We start from the raw sequence: 20309 nt of genomic DNA, 5'->3' as shown, positions 1-20309 counted from the left end.
TTAAAAGCGCTTTCATCCTTGACATGATATTATGGTAGACTGGTAATAGTTATTTTGTAAAATATTTTTATTTAAAAATATATTAATTTTTTTAATTTTTAATATTAACTTATTAAAATGATATAAAATAATAAAAAAATTAATATAAAATAAAAAAAAATCAAAATTTTCTAAAAACATATTTGAAACAATTACACACACACACAGTGGAGCCCACATTTCGACGCGGCGTCCTCTAATCTGTTCTGGGCCATATATATTTAATGCCATGCTGGAGTTGAAGAAGACGACCAAAATACTGCTAGCTGCGCAGTGACCGCTTCAACTCAATAGTCACAGGGAAAGCTCTGCTATCCACAGCCGTCGACGACCTACCGGAATATTAACGGTAAAGTCTCCCGGCTATAACAACGAATACATCCAGATCTTCCATTTTCACACACACGCACGCATGAAATTTTCCGTGTTGCACAATCATTTGTGTTTATCTTGTAGTATAATAAGTGCATTGAAGCTTTTTATTTATATAAGCTGAATGGGTTTGTGTTTATTTTTCTTGGCTCGATTGATCTAGAAGAAGATTATGATGGGTGTTGAAGCGCTGCGGTCTTGGTGGTATGAGGGTTTGTTCTAATCAATGGATAAAATTAGAACATGAAAAGAATATATTCAGAAAAGGAGTGAATTTGTGATTATGAAGTAGTTTGTTTAGAAGCGGAATTATTGCTTAGTTAGTTCCATGAAATTTAAGCTCTAGTTTTCTAGCATGTTATTAATGGAAGAAAGAAATAGAACTCATGTGGTTATCCATTTCTTAATTATGTCTCTTCCGAATCAAATTAGGGTTTCTTTCGCGTTTTATCTTGGGTTTTCAGTTTTATTCTTTCACCTAACCATAAAAAAATAATTGCTATTTTTGTGTCTCTTCTTAAAGATGCTGGATGTCAGCTTAGTCTTTTTGGTTCTTTAAATTACTGGCACTTCGAAACTAAGATGTTAGGGTTACTTAATCAGATGCCATCTAAATTAAGATTCTTCAACGAACATGTTTTTTATTTTTTTTCGTGTCTCTATTCATTCTGTGTTTATTGGAAGCATGACTGAGAAGCAACAAGGATTATTTTATCAAAATGAGCTATCAATTGAAAATCCATTACCTACGCAACATGAATAAAGGATTCTTGTTCTAGGTGTCATTGACATGGGTAAGATATTTCAGATATAGTTTTGAAATTGGATTGTTTTTAGTGGAGGAGTCTTTTATCTTCTCTTCCATTCTTTCTTGGAAATCAATATCTCTTAGGTGGCCTGTAGGAAACATAAGCAACCTGTGTCATGTACATTTCTGCAAGCTTCATTGTAATCTTCAGGCCTAAAGCTTTCTGGTGATCTGGTGATTGTCATTGAGTGTCTATGGCAAGCTCTCCATTGGTCATCTTCAATGATATTGTCATCTGAATACCATACTCTCATAGAACAACAAATGGATTTGAAAATATTAGTACTTTGGTTTATGAGATGCCCAGATCAGCCATGCTTTCATACTAGTTGTGTCTTTTATTTCATGCTTGTTCCAAGTTGCATCGTTAGACGGCACTAGCTGAACCATTATGATGCAGAGTCTGGGCCCTTGCCATTCCTCTTTTAGCATGAAACTTGGAAATATTGTTTGGCTATCTTTTGAAAAATGAAAATACTTAATTACTCTATACTGTGTCTTTGCATATTTGTTCCAGTGGTTTATATTTTAGTCTTAATAAGTAAAGGTTGGCGTGCTAGCTGTCCAGATTGGGAACAGCCATTCTGGAGCTAGATTACTCTTATGGATTTAAGGTTTCCTTTAGAGACTGAATTGTAAATCTTTTTACCTATTTGTTGTTTATCTTTCACTAATTTTCTTCACTCAGAAATTTCAGACAAATATATCCTCACACATTTCTGAATTTCCTTTTTTGGTTCCCTATGCTCTGTTTTTTTGAGTCTTGGCAACACTTACGAATTGAATTGTTTTGCTGATCCTTTGCCTTTATCGCTCCCCCTTTAAGCAAAAGTTGCAACAAATTTTAACTTCATTATAAGTTACTTGGCCTGTTATTAGATGCTACCAAAAGTACTATCAGTTACATCTAAACAATGCAAGTTCTTTAAATTTTCAATGGTTGTTTTTATTGTACATTTATCTGTCTGAATAGAAAACAACTGCATGCACAATTGGAATTTGCACTCCTCCTTCATTACTGTTCATGAGTTAATAAGTGGATACTGAGAACTTGAGCGTCACAGGAATCTAGGGGGGCAGCATGGATGCTTGTGATTCTGCCAGCCAACCAAAATTGAAACCATTAGTGATTTTAAGTGGAACTGCAAAGGAAGGTAGTGCAGGACCACCAATTGGTCTTGTCGACATTGGCGTCAGTGAAAATGCATATCTTTTCCGTGTTGCACTGCCTGGCATTCGGAGAAATGAAAGTAAGCTTCTTACCTCAAATGTTAAATTGCGGCGGCTTATGCTGAGCATCATGCTCCTTAAGCCACATTTATTCCATTAAAAAGAATTTGGCAATGCAGTAAGCACTATTAAATTCTAAGGCCGAAGCTTTTAGGAATGGTGGCCGCATGTTGTTTTGTGATATAGGAAATTACCTGGTCCACCTTTTTTTTTCCCAGGTAATTTAAAATGTGATATCCAGCATAATGGGACTGTTCACATAAAAGGTGTGGTAACTGTTGATGCTGGGATGCTGAAAGATTCATCTAGTGTCTTCCAGATGAGGGTCCAGCAACTCTGCCCACCTGGACCATTCACCATTTCTTTTAAATTGCCCGGCCCTGTTGACCCTCGACTCTTCTGTCCTAATTTCCGGAATGATGGTGTCCTGGAAGTGGCGGTAATGAAATACAGACCACCAAGTGCTCCAACAAATGGGGTTCCGCCTTTGTGAGTTTTTTTTTTTAAAAATTTATTCAGGAGCTTAATTGTGTTATTTCTGAGCACAGAAACATACAAAGCATGCTGTAAACAGTAGACTAGCTGAAAACTAAAAGAGAAAACCAACCTGAAGTGGGGACATCTTCGCATGTCCTGCCAGATTTTCTGCAGAATGCATGGCTAATCTGACGAAGTTTTTGTATTGTTTATATTTATTGAACAGATCATTACATTTTCATTGATAGCCGAAATTAGTTCTTTCTTTTCTTTCAACACATTTTATCTTTGGCTCTACCGTTGCCTGCGTGTTTTGATTATGTTTTTTTTTTTTTTAATGTATAGTTAATTAACCTCAATCTATTATCGATTTATAGCTTCATTATAGATAGTTAACTCATCACCAGTCCACTGCTAGCACATGCAAGCTTTCAGTTGACATTTCATGTAATATAAAGAATTCCTCAAAAGAAAAGCTAGTAGAAATGCATTGACTAGTGATGAGTTAATTTCAGTTGATTTGCTGTTATCTGCTGGGATAATGTACCAGTATATTGGATTTATAACTTCAAATTCAGATTGTTTCTCATCCAGCCTCGCTCTGATTGAGCTGGGCAAACTTGAATGGCTGATAGTCCTGTTTTTAACTAATTATAGATTGATAATTCTAGTCAAGAAATTAAATTATATTAAAATATAATAAAATAAGTCAATAATATTATAATCAATGAATAATGAGTTTCAAAACAAAATTTTTTAATATAGGAAAAATCACTAAAAGATAAGGAAACACACATAAATCTAATGATAATATGGTTGTTTTCATCACAATAAGTCTTGATAGACTTTTTTTGAGTTGCAAGCTAATGAGTTCAAATTAGTAATTAACTAATATAAATTCAATAATGAAATAAACCTCTAAACAATGTCTAATGCGCTAGAAAAAATTCAAATTAAAAAACAATTATTTAAAAATGAATAAATAAAAAAAAGTCTTCATGTTAAAATTCTTCCATGTAGTTTGCATCTTTAATTTTTGCATATTCTTGGTAGATTTTAGTCTTGATTTCAAACATGTCGTTCTCTTGTTTGGATGAATTATTGAGCTTATGATATATAGTTGGAAAGTTTCAGATGACTTATTTTTATCCCAACTTTAATCGAAGCAAAATTTCACCAGTAACTTAAGATATGTCCCAAACAGTATACAATGAAATATTATGTTCCCTAACTTCATTTTACCTAAAAATTTATCACAATATATTTTCATATATATAATATTTTTCTGTAAAATTTCAGTTTCATTCAATATACGGTTTGAAAAATATGGTTAATCTTGCAAGACTAGGCAACAGATATTTTAAGGTCAAATTTGAACCAACTTGGTTCATATCATAAATTTAATAAACTCGTAAAATCAGAATAAATTTATCGATTTTGCACAAATTAAAGTATGATTTTACTGATTTTAAATTTTTAGTTCGATTTAATATATTAGATACATATTTATTTATAAAATCATAAAATTTTACAAGTTAAATCACAATTTTAACAGCATGCCTCAGGAAGATAAAATGTGTTTAAAGATGGGTTTATGGTGATGGATAATTAGTTAATTACGTGCACCACGATTAATGGCCCACTGAACATAAGGCACGCACCGCGTACAGACATACCGCACAGGAAGGACTCAGTAGAGACAGGAAAGGAGCAAAATTTCCAGTCCCACTCCCACTGGGACTCAAACCTAGGTTCGAAAGAAGGAAAGCTGCTCCCTCCCACCGCTGAGCCACGCGCCTGTTTGTTAATGGAACTTATACCTTGCATGTTAAGCTAATAGTTTCTTACACAATTTAATGTGTTTACGATGTGTAATTGAACATGAGTTCGAACCTTGGGATGTGATGGGCTGAATGCACGACAAACAATGGAAAGGGTATGTTCAGAGAAGAAAGAATTAATTTCGAGAGATTCATAAGGAAACAAATTAGTGATGATATTATAAAAAACTACGAGGTTAAAAAAAAAATGTTTGAAATAAATTATTTTAATACAAGTTATAGATAAACATATCACGATTTTTACATTATATTGTATAGAAAAATCTTGACAACAGCATAATTATTGAAAAAAATAATAAAATCTTACAAAATGCTATTCATTACAATGTTTTTTTTTTTTTTTTTCTCATTGATTTGTTATATATATATATATATATATTACTTTCTATGAGATGATAATGGTTTCATGACTTGTATTATGGGTTTTGTAAGTTCATCCGAGTTGAATCAGATTGTTTTTTTTACTATCTTTTTAATTGATTTTTTTTTCAATTTTATCATTTAATATTAAGTTAATTATGAATTGTTTGAGTTTTTTTAGATTTGTCAAGTCAATCAGATCGTATTAAAATTTTAAAATAATTGTGTATTAAATATATTAAAAATACAATTGACTATTCTAAAAGGTATTTTACCATTGGAATGTACATAAAAAAATATTTATACTATTTAAAAAATCATATTACCAAATTATTAAAAAATCTTAAAGGGAGGGTGAATTCATTCTTCACCTATACATATTTTATTATGGATGGGAACAATAAAATTACCATTTTACCAATAAAAAAAGTGTAGGCTAATGGTTGGAGGCGTCTTTGCAATAGGATCATTTGGCATTTTGAATTTGATTAGGTACAATATATAAATTTTACTTTCCTTGCTTTGTTATGTTGATGCTCTCAAAAGAAAAGGAAATAATATGTTTATTTTCTATAGAAGAGTATTTTTGTCCTTTTGTTTTATTGTACATGGGGAAATTATTATATTACCCTTAGAATTAGGGAGAATTTGAATTGTCAATGGGGGTTTCTTTTGTCTTTTTATTTTTATAAGCACAATTAAAAGACCTACTTGCCTTTAGATTTTATTTTTTTAGTTATTGTGCAACAAATCTTTTTGTTGTTATCCAGATTTGATAGAGGTGGTTCGATCTTTAAAATAAAAAAATAAAATAAAAAGAGATATATAAAAAAGTTCTCTACGTGTTAGTGTATCAACCACTTTACCGTCTTTCAAACAACATGCATGGCTGATTCCAGCGGCCAAGAAGGTCATTCCAGGGTGGTGTCAACTTCCTTTTAATGTCTCCTACATAGATATGTGGCACACGCACCTAGAATACTTTGTTTTGGCATTGACAATTGTTTTTTCTTCTTCTTTCTTTTCTTTTTTTCTTGGTGTTTGCACCCTGTCTCTCGATTTTTTAGGTCAGCCTCTAAACTTCTCTCTCTTTTTTTTTTTTTTTTTTTTTGTATTTAGTCCATGTTTTTTTGGTTATTTTTTTTTGAAATAATTCATTGAATTAAATTTTTGTTTCAATATCATCCTCAATCATTTGTTTTTGTCAAATATGGTCCTCATTCTTTTAATTATTATTTTTTGTAATCTAAGATAATTTTTAGAGTTGTATTTATTTTTTGATTCCACCCTCCATAAATTTATTTCCTTTTAGATTCCATCCTTATTCTTTTGATTCTTTTTTTTTTTTGCTTTGCAAGTTTTTCAAAATTGGTATATTTTTTACTCGATTTTATTCTTTGATATTTAATTGGTTTGGATTTGAGTTTATTGGTTAAGCTCGCATTTAAGATTTTATAAGGTGCAAACTTTGAAAATTAATCCAGCTTCCTGAGGTTTGTCTAGGATTGCTTTTTATTTTATTTTATTTTTTTTTAAGCTAATGATTTTTTAATTTTATCCTTCAATATTTATTTAATTGGAGATTGAGCCTTTTTTTTTTCTCATGCCTTCTATGACCTTGCTTTTATCATTCTTTTTTATATTTATTTAATTGGGTTATTTCAAGTATTTTTATTTGTTGTTTTTTTTATTAAATTTATTTTTTAAAATAAATTTTATTCTTGAATTAAATAAAATTGATTTATTGAATATAATCAAGTGCGCACTTCATTTTGTTTTGTTCGGTTTCCTTTTTAGAGATGTTACTCTAGTGATACATACAACTTCTTCTGACATCGTTGTCTAGACTTTTACAATTAGGTTTGAACTATTTCAATAAACTCTTTTTGTAATTGACAATATCCATAACATAGGTGACAATGAATTTTCAATATTTTTTTTTCCGGGTATGATATTGATAACTCATTTATTTTAATTGATTGTTACCAAATATTTTTTTTACAATTTATTTATTATCATTATTTTTATATTTATTATCATATTATTAAATTATCCAATTTAGCCGAGTTAATTAATAGAGTATAAAGTTTTTTTTTTTTTACTTCTTTTCAATTAATTTCATCATCTAAGCATTCTTTTATGTATTCAATTTTTTTTTTTTATCCATGACTACAAAGCGCGGGTCATGAAAAAGTCTCTTCTAAAAAGCATTTGTCCCTTGGAGATGCTTCTAGAATCCATTTCTCCAATTTCTCTCACTTATCAGAAACCTACCAACCCATTTGGCGTAACTTCTCAACCCCATGAATCCATTGTCGCTAACAACCCTTTTTTTACTGATTATGCAACCAAGGTTGTTAAAATCATGAGTTAACTCGTAAAATTTTATGATTTTACGAGTGAACATGTATCTAACATGTTAAATCAGATTAAAAATTTGTAACCAATAAAATCAAACTTAACTCGTGTAAAATCGGTAAACTCAGTCCGATTTTACGAGTTTACTAAATTTTATGATAGGAAACAAGTAAGGTTTAAATTTGTTCTTAAAATGTTTGCTAACTTGTTTTGCAAAATTAGCCATGTCTTTCAAACCATGTACTGGATGAAGCTGCAATTTTATAGGAAAATATTAGATATATGAAAATATAATGTGATAAATTTTTAGGTTAAATTAAGTTAGGGAACATAATATTTCAAAAGGTCAAAGTTAGTAAATTAATATTGTCCAATATATCAAACAAGACTTTCGTGTACTGTTTGGAACATATCTAGAGCTACCGGTGAAATTTTGCTTCGATTAAAGTTGGGATATAAACTAGACATCTACAACTTTCTAACTATATATCATAAACCTAATAATTCATCCAAACGAGAGAGAATGACATGTTTGAAATCAAGACTCAAATTTACCAAGAATCTGCAAAAATTAGAGATTCAAGCTATATGGAGGAATTTTAACATGAAGATTTTTTTTATTATTCTATTTTATTTATTTAATTAATTTTTAATATTTATTTAATTTCAGTTTTTTGTAGTGCGTTAGACATTGTTTAGGTGTTTATTTCATTATTGAATTTATGTTAGTTAATTACTAATTTAAACTCATTAGCTTGCAACCCAAAAGAGGTCTATCAAGACTTATTGTAATGGGAACAACTAGATTGTCGCTAGGTTTATATATGCTTCCTACCTTTCAGTGAAAATGTTTGCTGACTTGTTTTGCAAAATTAACCATATCTTTCAAACCGTATACTGGATGAAGCTGCAATTTTATAGGGAAATATTAGATATATAAAAATATAATGTGATAAATTTTCAGGTCAAATTAAGTTAGGGAACATAATATTTCAAAGGGTCAAAGTTAGTAAATTAATATTGTCCAATATATCAAACAAGACCTTCGTGTACTGTTTGAGACATATCAAGAGCTACCGGTGAAATTTTGCTTCGATTAAAGTTGGGATATAAACTAGACATCTGCAACTTTCCAACTATATATCATAAACCCAATAATTCATCCAAACAAGAGAGAACGATATGTTTGAAATCAGGACTCAAATTTGCCAAGAATCTACAAAAATTAGAGATTCAGGCTATATAGAGGAATTTTAACATGAAGACTTTTTTTATTATTCTATTCTATTTTTTTTTAATATTTTTTTTTTTAGCGCATTAGACATTGATTAGGTGTTTATTTCATTATTGAATTTATGTTAGTTAATTACTAATTTAAAACTCATTAGCTTGCAACCCAAAAGAGGTCTATCAAGACTTATTGTAATGGGAACAACTAGATTGTCACTAGGTTTATATATGCTTTCTACCTTCCAGTGATTTCCATGTATTGAGAAATTTGTTATATAACTTTTTATTTTTCCATGTTATTAATTTATTAATTTAACCATATCTTTCATTTTATTTATATCATTCATTAATTATAATATTATTAATTTTTATGTAATTTAATTTTTTGACTAGAATTATCAATATATAATTAATAAAAAAATTACTTATAATTTTATAATTTAAATTTACAATCTGAATTTGTATTATATTTTTATATCACGATAAAAAAATGTTTTTGAGAACATTGGGTGTAGCCACCGAAAATATCCGTGCTGACTCCGCGTTTGCCTGCTTGACACAGAGCTGTCACCTCCCCGTTGCCCTTCAACCCATGATCACGGCGGCTATTTGCCTCCCCCATGTAACTTTCACTGGTGATGCTGCAGTTTCACGGTGGCGGGTTTGTGAAAGGCAGCAATGAATCGGTAGGGAACGACCGCGTTTTGCGGGAGAATCACGAAACAGTGTGATGATATTATTGTCGTGGTTGTTGGGTATAGATTGGCACCAGAGACCAGGTATGGCTTTTGAAGATGGTTCAAGTCTTGAATTGGTTAGCAAACAGTCTAATTTAGCTGCTTGTGGAATATTAGATGCTCAAAGCCATATTTTCTATAGCTTCGATGCTTTCATGGTCGAGCCTTGGTTGGCTGCTCATGGAGATCCTTCCAGCTATCCATTCGGATTAACTTGCCTGTTCTGTTCATCATGCATTACATATTGATTTTCATGTGCCTGTAAGCAATTTAGCTCAATGGGGGTTAAGGTATATGCATTTTAGTTATTCTAAAATTCACGTGACAAGCTGAAAAATAATAAAAAAAATCTTTCTAACACAAATTAATTTATGTCATATATCCTAAAATAAAAATAACTTTTTTGTTATAAAAAAAAAAAAAATGTTCTGTTATATATACATTCACAATAAAGGTCGGTTGAAGGTCGGTTCTCCTTTTTAAAAGAAAAAAAAAAAAATGAAGGTCGGTTCTCCTTCTCCTTTTTAAAAGAAAAAAAATGAAGGTCGGTTCCAGGGTTTCTTACTTTCCCTATATAATTAGGTTTCTTTTAGATGATTTATTTACCCTAATGCAAAAGCAGAGGAGGGCAGAGAGAATTGTTTGCTGATAAAGAATTAAACATGGACGTGAACAGGAAGGTAAGTGAAGAAGAAATTGAAGAGTATTTGGTGAAGAAGGCGATCAAAAAAGCAAACAAGCTGACGTCGAGATCATCATCATCATTCTCGTCCTTTTATTCTAATCAGTCCAATCCCTTTGGTGATTCCAATCTCGATGAGAAATTTGTGTGGCGCAAGAAGATTGAGCGCGATATTGCGCAAGTGCTGACTTTCTTTTCTCTTAAAACCGAAAGAAGGAGACAGAGAGCGAGAATGGAAGAGATTGAAAAGGTTAAGAAAAGAAGAGAGCAAAGGGCACTAGAGAAACGACAGCACGAGGAAGAAAGGGAGTTGTTAGCTAGAGAACGTGCCCGTGCTGAGTTTCAGGATTGGCAGAAGAAAGAGGATTGTGCTATTCCACAATTTGTTGCTAATGATGATGAACGAAAAAATCAGATTCAAGAACCTGTGGAACAAGAACCGCCTCCATTATTGGAGAAGTTCAATCTGAACAAAGCTATGGGAGCTATGGAGGAAGGTGATGGAGTAATTGGCTCTGTAGCTGAAGTGAACCTGGATTCACAGGTAGAATGGTGGTGTGACAAGTACCAACCGAGAAAGCCTAAGTATGTCAATACTTTTCACACTGGATATGAATGGAACAAATATAACAGGACTCACTACGATCATGAAAATCCACCTCCGAAGATTGTGCGAGGATACAAGTTTAATATCTTCTACCCAGACATGATAAACAGGACAGAGACTCCAACTTATACATGCGAGGATGATGGGAGCAATGGCGAGACTTGCATTATAAGATTTCACGCAGGGCCACCTTATGAGGACATTGCATTCCGAATTGTGAAGAAAGATTGGGATGTGAGCCATAAAAAAGGATTCAAGAGCACGTTTGATGGGGTAATTTTGCGGCTTCATTTCAACTTCAGACGTCACTCCTATCGCAGGTGACATGTAAACAACCTTGTGGTGGAATTATAAAAAATATTTCGTATCTGTTGATTAATGACATTTTGATCATGAAGTGTCTTTTTCCATGTTATGCTTGATCTTATGCTATTTCAATCCTGCGAATTGCAGTAAATAAATGACTATAACATTATATTCGTTATCTTTTAATTATCAGACCAAATTACAGAAAGGATTGTAATGATTGATTCTGGCCAGATTTAAAAGCTGCTATACATTTTCTTGTGTTTACTGTCACTGACTTTGGAAAGTTATAACAACATCCGTCCTTCCTTTTTTTGCCCCAAGTATCAGTGTTCTGCTACTGAAACAAAGAATTGTAGCAGATTCACCAGTGACTAATAGTATATATCTACGAATCTATCGCATTTATGCAGTTGTCTATCACATTATCTCATTTATGCAATGATTCAGTTATGCAGTTCAATTATGGATTCTAACAAGACACTGTTACCATGATGATTTCTCTAATCTTGTTGTATTCATGTTTGCTTGGAAGTTGTTGGGTAAAGCATCACATGTTTCATTCGACACAAGGGCGGGAGCATCTAGCTGTACATGTGGGGTTTTATTTTTTAGTTTTGTTAGAGGATTATAGATGGAGATGGATTGATACCTCCTAACTAGAGTGAGACTGCTGAAAGATTTGATGAAAATCGAGAAGCTAAAAACTCCCGTACCTTCTTTTTATGACAAGTTCTTATCCTACAGTTGATGAAATAAGCGGGACACGACATGTCATTTGATGATTCTGATATTTTTTCAGTGCTTAAATGACAAAATTAGACGTTTTGTGCTGCAAAGAGGAGAGATGCTTGGAAAGAATCCAGATTCCTACTGTAGAATCAAACTGTATGCAAGTTGTCATTTATAGTGGTATCCGTTTTGCTGGTATTACCTTTTACAGAACTCATTTTTATCAATGGTAGAAAGATGAGTGGCACTCCCAATGCAGATCCAATTACTAATAATGTCCCCTACCTTACTTCCAGTTCCACCGTCTAAAAGGAATCTCTCTTCCATCAAAAGACAAAACAGAGAGGAAAACGGAAACTGAAAAGAAAAGAGATAAGACTGCCATGACAACTCCAATAATAGAGCAAAAACAAGTCTTGCTAGTGTTGAGATCCAATAGGGGACTAAAATCTATCCACCCAGAACATTAAAAAAAATGAAGAATCATCAAGGTAAATGTGGCTAGTTAATTTGAGATTTTATTGGATTATAATTGATATGTGATGATCTCTTGTTACAAAGTAGATGATTCTAGCTCTCTTCATATTGTAATTACAGAGCTGATTCTAAAAATGGAGGAAAGACAAGAAAACTCTATGACACCAATCTCTTCTTGGTCAGATGGCAGAAAATTTACGAGTTCAATCAAACCCATCATCCATCTTTAAGAAAGGAGAGGGGAGGAGAAAAAAGAGCAAGAAGAAAGAACCAAGAAGGTACACTTGATCCCTTACTCGATCTCTTTGCATGTTCCTTCAAGAATCACCATGTTTGTGCCAACAAACAAGCATGGCAACACAGCGCCTCATGATATAAAACCTTGCCTTCTGTTCCTTGGCTAAGCTACTACATTTATGTGAAATAGAAGAGTTTTTTTGAGAGAAGCTCCTTGGAAGAGGGCACTTTGGAGAAGAGCTCTTGAGGGACGAGGTCCTCAAGAGAGGAGCCTTGGATGATGAACTCTTAGTCGAGAAACTTCTCGTGAAAGAAGATGAACCTTCTTTCTTTGATGACTTCCACTTCTCATCCATCTACGAAGAACCTTAGAAGCTACAAGTTACTAGCTACTAACAGCAAGTGATATGATTCTTCTATGTATGTTCTATATACGTGTGAGAGTGCGCAAGAGTTGGTGTGTGTGTGTGTGTGAGAGAGAGAGAGATAAGATCGAGGATGGGACTCGCTCTGAGTGGGTTTTTATTATATATTGTAATGGCGATTCGGGTTTCAAGATGTGAACCAGTATTTCATTTTGGTGCTGAAATTCTTTGTTTTTTTTTTTTGTATATTTGGTCACCTTGCATCCATTTTTTTTTTTTTACCTCTCATCATTCATGTTATTGGCTGGTTCTGAGGTCTTCAAGGTCTGTATTCTTACTGTGTGACTTCCTGATTCTTGAACCTCCTTCCTCCCCCTCGGAGATCCATCATTTAATTTTTAGACACTGCTGTCGTACAGAGCTCCATTATGGGTTAGCATTTTTTTTTAATTTAAAAAAACGGTCACCATACAATCCATAACAGTTAATTTTCCAGATTCGGTTCGTACTCAGTAGACAGATATGAGCTGGTTATGTGAAGAGGGTTGTGCTCATTGTTCCAACGAAGGACAGGGGTCGGTCTAATAATTGAAACGTTTACTGCCCGTGGCCTTGGAGCACGTTCAATACGCGTCGAAGTTCAGAAGTTGGGCTCCTTCCTTCGCTTGTAAAAGTTAAGGTCATATTTTTGCAGGTTTAACCTGTTTTTTTTTTTTATTATTATTAAAATTTAAAAATCTTATTTTTTTGAATTAAAATTTTTTAGTGCTTTTAAATTATTTTGAATAGTTGATATTAAAAATAAATTTTAAAAAATAAAAATATTATTTTTGATATATTTTCAAGTAAAATACACTTTTAAAAACTAACATTTACTACACTCTAAAACATTATATTCTTTTAATTAATATTTTATATGGTTTATGAAAAGCTAACCCGATTCATAAATTAAGCAAATTAATCTATATTAACCCGATAACATCATTTAAGATAGGTTTTGACAGGTAAATAATTTTACTTATTGGTTTGCCAAAGTCAAAATTATATCAATTTCTACTCAATTTATTTAAATCCCAGCTTAAACCAAGTCTTCGGTCAAAAAGTCATTGGATTAAACCATCAAATTTCATTACACTCTTTTTTAAAAAAACAAAAGAAAAGAAAAGTCATAGCCATATAAATTATTCATATTTCATGTCACCATTTTTTTTATATATATAAAACACACATTCCAATTACAGGTGTTTTACAAAATGAACTCCGATTAGAAACATTCTAGAAAAAACACAAAACGTTGGACTTCATGACATAAATATTTGGATCATACGATCGACAAACAAAAATATAAAACGGAACAATCCTTTTGAATGGAGTTAGGGTCATTTAATCTTATATTAATTAACTCATTTCAAATAAAAATAGAAAGCGGGTCAATTTTTCTAAAACATAGAAAAAATCCATATAGAAAAATAATTCCCACATGATGTTTTTAATCTTCTGTTTAAACACATTTGTTGAAAAAATATATAGAAAAATCAATTCGAAAAAAAGAAGGAAGTTGTCTCGGAAAATGCCTTGGATGCTCAAACTTCTTCCCTTCTTCTTCTTCTTCTTCTCCTAGGATTCTTCTCCTGGGATTTTTGGTTACATTAGAGCAGAGAGTTTCGGTGCCTGTGAAGGATGCCATATTAGGCTAGCTTGATATCCGTGAATCACCAAAGCAATATATATATATATATATATATATATATATATATATATATATATATATATATATATATATATATATATATATGTATCGTGTCTTTCGTCCTGAATGTTCTAGCTAGGTCACCCTAACCATTAAATAATACAAGAGATTGTACTGCAACCCATTGGGTCAGTAGAAATGAAGCTAAACGTTCTTGAATTAATCAAAATCTTATGTAATAGAACAAATAAAAAATGAAATTTAAAGTTACCTCAAATTATTAATTCATCAACGGTGCTCTTCTGAAACTCACCATGTGATGAAATTGGTTTGTGCTCTGCGTCATCCGTTGCTGGACATCAAACTTCAAAAAACTAAAAAGATGGTGTACTCACGAGAATATTTAAAGCCAGACCAGTACATGATCAAAATGTTTTTTTTTTGTTTTTTTATTATTATTAATATAAATATTCGGTCAGTTTGTGTATATCTAATTAATTTTATAAATTTTTAAAATTAATAACCATATAAATCTTTAATAATTAACAATGTTTTGAACTTGAAATCAAGGAAGAGCAAACCCTGAATCAATAATCAAATGGTACTTAAATTGAGGTGAAATTATAAACTAATAAAAGTTTCTCAAAACAACGGTCAAATATTCCACTAATCCCACAGGTCAGAGTGATTGAATAGAGGAGTCAAAATCTAGCCACATGGTATGTTCTCCTGGGTACACAACGCATCTATTTTTTTAATCTTCTTGGATTTTTTTTTTTTATTCTAAGACTGTGGGCTCAGCAAATTCGTAGGTGAATCATGGGAGCTTGAGTATATGCACGTATTGGGAGAACCACATGGAGACATGTGAGCTGCACAAGGGATGGTCAGGCTCAGGACGGGGAAGGGAAGACTTGTGAAACCATGGATCCCTCTCTGCTACACTCCATAAGAACAGCAGGTCAAACTTTCCATAATTTTGTGTCTACAAATGGTCCACTGATTTGTTTTAAACGAAAGCATCAGAGAGACTCTTTACAGTTCATCTTGTTGGCTCCATTTACGTAATTACCTCATATATCGAAACACAAAAGGGTAGGATGACGCTTGAACTTGGCTCATCTCTTGTTAACTACAGTTTACTTCCTGTGCAGGTCATCAATGGCTGGTAAAACCTACCACACAGCTCTTTACCATATATAGTACTTGCAAGTGTCAACTTGTGCAACTTACCCCCTTGCTTAAAAAAACCAACCTGGTGGGAGTGATGCATTTATTAAACCCGACTTGATAAATCAACTGGGAACATGACCGACTAGATTCTTGATTTGAGTAGGGTTTTAAAAAAAATCAAAAATTGATCTGGTTTGATCTAGATAATCTGACAAATTAACTCATAACTTGAAAAAAACTTGGTCAAATTTGACTTTTATTTTTTTCAAAATAAAACCATTTTAACTTTTAAAAAAAAAAATTTCAAAATTTAATTTGGTTTAACCTATTCAATTCTTACTAGAGCTTGAATAGGGTCATTAATCTTTATACCATGGATGCACCAAGACAAAATGGGTGGTGCGCCTAGAGCTGACAAATTGTGCAATTAATCCATACAATTAGAATAAATAGTGAATTAACACAATAACAAAAGGTTTTGATGAAATAATACATTTTTATATGTTATTATTTGAGAATCTAAATAATATCATGCATTTAAATTGATGTCGTGATTTGAAATTACAACAAAATTTTAATTGATATAGCAGGTATACACCATGAGGTGAAGCAAAATTTCATGACAGCTGTGGCCTAGTGGTAAGAGTTTGGGATCAAGAGGTTTGCTCCCTTTATGGTCTTAGGTTCGAGCCTTAGGTTGCTCATATAATGGCCACTGGAGGCTTACATGGTCGTTAATTTCAGGACTCGTGGGATTAGTCGAGGTACGCGCAAGCTGCCCGGATACCCACGTTAAACTAAAAAAAAATTCATGACAGTTCTATTATACCGAATTTGATGCAGGATTGACAGGCCTTACTGTATCCGATAAACACCTCAATTTTTGTGAACAATATTGATTAAGCTCCTTGTATGTGTTCACCTAGCGTTGGAATGTCCGCAGTTTGCCTGAATTGGAGTGAATTGGAAAAGGGTAATTCTTAATTTTATGTTTAAGATTTCAGTACTCACTCTATTCTTCATTGTACTAATACTTTTTTTTTTTTTTTTTTTTTAATTTTGATCTTAATCTCAATCTTTTTATTTAAATGGATGAATATCGGTGTTAAATAATAGCTTTTAAATTCATAGGATTGTGATACGTTCAATCTAATAAAGAAATTTAAATAAAAAATACTATAAAAATTAAAAAAGTAAAACAAAAAATGAATAAAAAAATATTAGTCACAACCTAGTACAAGTCACGGGTATATTCAGTTGACTAATCCATTTTAATTTCTATAAAATTGTTAAAAAAAGATATTGTTTTAAATAAATCAAAATGAATTTTGATTGAGTTTGTGATTTAACTAGTCATGTTAATCATGTTAAATTTAATTGATTTTTAAAAAAAATTTAAGCTAGATTTTAGGTTTAATTACCATACCAAATTCTAGTTTAAGTTGCCAAGCCAGGGCTCGAGATTGACCTAATTGGTCTGAGTTTTATCACCATGGTAGTAATATCCGAGGAAAAGCTGCTAGTGATGAGAAAACACCAAAATGGCAGAACTATTTGGCGCGAGAGGGGAAAAAAAAAAAAAAGAGCAACACTCGAGTAAGAGCCCGTTTGGCATTGCTGCCAAACCGGCGTTTTGACAAAATTCAAATTTTTTTTTTTTTTGCTAAAATTGAGTTATGGTTGTACTTTTTGGATCGTTTTGATGTGCTGATATCAAAAATGATTTTTAAAAAATGAAAAAACATCATTTGCATGTATTTCGGCACGAAAAACTATTTAAAAAGTAACCGCTACCACACTGCCAAACACGCTCTAAAATCATCGAACAATAGAAGATGAAAACTGAAAAAATGTTGCCACAACCAAATGAAGCTGATAGACCACCGAACAATCCCGGACCAGCAGCCAAAGAAGGAGAACCAGCACACTGCCGTTTAAATGCAGCAGATAAACACTCGAGTAAATCACCAAATTATGGGAGACGAGAACCGAGCAAGAACTAGATTGGATAACCATAACCTGAAAACAATATTTTAAAAATAAAAAAAATGATCATCGAGCTAAATGCTCTCCTCTGAATCCAAGAAAGAAAGAAAGAGCTTATTATAAGCACGAAATCAAGTCTTTCGAGAACCTTCTACATAACGTTTCTGGGTGCAGTTTTGATGCCATAAAAGTGGAGAGTAATCATTCTATTAAAACAGTAAACATTACAATAGTTTAGAGATAATCATATGATCTCTATATATTGACTATTCAGTGATTCTCTAAGAACTAATTAAAAGCTGTAAACCATGCCAAGAAATTTAAGCAAGCAGCTTGAGACCAGCTTATGAAGTCTCACTTAGATGGCAACGATAAGCAAGCAGGTTGTGCAGGTGAAAATCACTTAAGGACATGATAACTTAATCTACACAATTTATTCATCCAACAAGCAGCTTGAGACATGTTGAGGAAATATTACCTCCATGGTTTTTGCTTGACAGTTGACTTACACTCCACCTTTGATCAAATCGAAGAGCTTGCTGGACATAATTGGTATGCAACAGTAGAGAAGAATAGTCACATATTTGCCGATGCAGCATCATCAAGATTCCCATAAAAAAGGACCCTTTCGACTAAAGGAGGTGACCGTATGCCACCCCTCTCACTCAAGCCTTGAAGTTTGTGAATCTTGATGATGCCGCGTCCGCCAATATAGACTAATGGTCTTGATCAGATCGAACTTTCCATGAGTATTAATGGACCGACCCTGACCCTCAGAGACAATTATAACGTATGAAGCAAAAGTAAGGAAAAGAAACGAATATGATTAATGACATAGTAATTAAAGCAAAACCCACCAGAATAAATCATTGTGAAGCTACATAGGAGAGTCCCACTAGCTATAGGTTAAACCGGGGGGGAAAAACAAGAATGAAAGGCAAAACCTCGGTTGAAATCTCACTGTGCACGCCTGTCATCCTCGCGGTGCTTACATGTTGGATTTGCAGGATGTTCAGTGAGCCATGGGATTAGTCGTGGTGCGCGCAAGCTGATCCGGACACCCACCTAAATCAAAAAATAAATAAATAAAATGAAAGGCAAAACTCACAATCAAACTAACCAACAAAAGTCTTGCACCTGTTTGTTATCGACATATACATACCGTATTTATTATAATTGTTTTTTTATAAAGTTTATGAAGAATGTTTGTTTTTGTGGTTTGAGATTTTGTTTAAAATGTCTTTACTGTAAAAACTAAAAAAATATATAATTTCAATTAAAAAAATATCATCCATCACATTATCAAATAAACATAAAGAAGAAGAAGAAGAAGAAGAAGCTGGAGCGGTGGCTTTCAGGATTGGTAATAAGAACAAGCCGATTAGACAAGCGTTGTGTGTGGATTGTGGAGGCGAACACAGAGGGATCAGACCCCAGAGATCAAATGCTGCTTTCTTCAATGATTTTTGGATTCTTGCTTATCACACTTGGCTTTTCAAATGCTTTAGCTTTTCAATTTAGACCCAATCACTTTAAATTTATTGTGGACCTAGCAAGATCATTTAAAGATGAATAGACGTGCTTGACGACATAATTGTTTTTTTTTTTTTTTTTTAATAAAAAGGTTCGAATATGAAGAATCTTAAGTTCAATGCCACTTTAATTCCATATATAAGCTACACCCTTTTCTTCTTCTTCTTTCCCCAGTTTATATACATGCCTCATTTTTTGTTGCATTTCACTCACAAGTGAATATCTCTAAGTATTTCTCTTCAAACATGAATCCTAAGAGGAACTTGGATGAAATTTCCACGAATCCTAAGAGGTCATTTTTAATATGAAATGACTGAAATTGTGGCCACCATACTAGGTAACTTAGGCCATCAAGTTTAAAAGATGTTGGTATGGAGAAATGATTAATTTAGGGTCCATTTGGGAATACGGTTTAAACCATGTTCCCTTAAATTTAGAATATTTTTTTGTTAAATTTTATTTTTTATATTTTTAGATTATTTTGATATGCTGATACTACTAAAAAAAAAGTTGTTAACATCTAAATTTAACAACGGATAATTCAGTTACTAAATTCAGTAACAAATTTGTAACGGATTACACATATATTATTTTTTTAATATTAGCAAGCTTTAGCAACGGAAAATCGTTGCTCAAGGCAACATAAATTTTGCAATAGATTATTTGTTGCTAATTGAAAAAATAATTATTTAAATCTTAATATAAAACCAAAATTATATAGACTGTTAATTAATTTTGATATGATAAAATCTCAACTGTTTAATTCTACTGTCATTGCTAATTATACACTTGTACTCCCCTTAGAAACGTAAACAGAGAACAAAGAAACCAACAACTGAAAATTAATTAACTTTCAGTGGATCTCCTTCGTCCCTAATAACATCCATAACTGTTGAAAAATCACTTTTTCTTCATCGATTTGATTTTCCTTTGTCCCAAACTTTGTCTTCAACATCCCTAATTTTGTTCTTCATCTTCTTCTCCTTTATTTTAACAGATTCAATTTTTCTCTGTAAACCACCAAAAATACAGACCCATGGCAACATCCCACCGGACCCATCATTATCAC

General features: G+C 32.4%; 3 protein-coding genes across 8 annotated transcripts; 2 read left to right on the top strand and 1 right to left on the bottom strand.

Annotated features, from left to right (window-relative positions):
• Positions 1 to 239: 239 nt before the first annotated feature.
• On the top strand, positions 240 to 3202 carry LOC118028038 (increased DNA methylation 3). 4 transcript variants are annotated; one of them, XM_035031554.2, is made up of 4 exons: positions 286 to 388; positions 575 to 615; positions 2284 to 2469; positions 2668 to 3202. In XM_035031554.2, the coding sequence occupies exons 3-4, from the start codon at positions 2301 to 2303 to the stop codon at positions 2940 to 2942; spliced, it is 444 nt and encodes a 147-aa protein (XP_034887445.1). In that variant the 5' UTR covers positions 286 to 388; positions 575 to 615; positions 2284 to 2300; the 3' UTR covers positions 2943 to 3202. The 4 variants fall into 4 exon arrangements, with proteins under 4 accessions (XP_034887444.1, XP_034887445.1, XP_073266429.1 ...); XM_073410328.1 differs by having other exon boundaries at positions 315 to 388; positions 575 to 623; XM_035031553.2 differs by lacking the exon at positions 575 to 615 and having other exon boundaries at positions 240 to 388.
• A 6732-nt stretch (positions 3203 to 9934) lies between these two features.
• LOC118028036 (splicing factor Cactin) lies at positions 9935 to 12646 on the top strand. Of its 3 annotated transcripts, XM_073409996.1 has the most exons (4): positions 9935 to 11061; positions 11850 to 11974; positions 12076 to 12270; positions 12377 to 12646. In XM_073409996.1, the coding sequence occupies exons 1-2, from the start codon at positions 10115 to 10117 to the stop codon at positions 11854 to 11856; spliced, it is 954 nt and encodes a 317-aa protein (XP_073266097.1). In that variant the 5' UTR covers positions 9935 to 10114; the 3' UTR covers positions 11857 to 11974; positions 12076 to 12270; positions 12377 to 12646. The 3 variants fall into 3 exon arrangements, with proteins under 3 accessions (XP_073266097.1, XP_073266091.1, XP_034887441.1); XM_073409990.1 differs by having other exon boundaries at positions 11850 to 12270; XM_035031550.2 differs by having other exon boundaries at positions 11795 to 12270.
• LOC118028037 (small polypeptide DEVIL 11-like) lies at positions 11816 to 12974 on the bottom strand. The gene has a single exon (XM_035031551.2). It carries the CDS (start codon positions 12847 to 12849, stop codon positions 12574 to 12576), a length of 276 nt encoding a protein of 91 aa, XP_034887442.1. The 5' UTR covers positions 12850 to 12974; the 3' UTR covers positions 11816 to 12573.
• Between the last annotated feature and the right edge of the window lie 7335 nt (positions 12975 to 20309).

Source organism: Populus alba, chromosome 1 (genome assembly GCF_005239225.2).
Source record: "Populus alba chromosome 1, ASM523922v2, whole genome shotgun sequence".
NCBI classification, from domain to species: Eukaryota; Viridiplantae; Streptophyta; class Magnoliopsida; order Malpighiales; family Salicaceae; genus Populus; species Populus alba.
Note: the sequence above shows the minus strand (reverse complement) of the source record. Positions and strands in the feature narration are given on the sequence as shown.

What these genes read in the sequence shown, in the direction of transcription:
- LOC118028038 (XM_035031553.2), top strand. Translation starts at nt 2,301, where the DNA reads ATGGATGCTTGTGATTCTGCCAGCCAACCAAAATTGAAACCATTAGTG. An exon ending in TGGCATTCGGAGAAATGAAA is followed by an intron (nt 2,470 to 2,667) that starts GTAAGCTTCTTA and finishes TTTTTTTCCCAG; the next exon opens with GTAATTTAAAATGTGATATC.
- LOC118028036 (XM_073409996.1), top strand. Translation starts at nt 10,115, where the DNA reads ATGGACGTGAACAGGAAGGTAAGTGAAGAAGAAATTGAAGAGTATTTG.
- LOC118028037 (XM_035031551.2), bottom strand. Translation starts at nt 12,849, where the DNA reads ATGGATGAGAAGTGGAAGTCATCAAAGAAAGAAGGTTCATCTTCTTTC.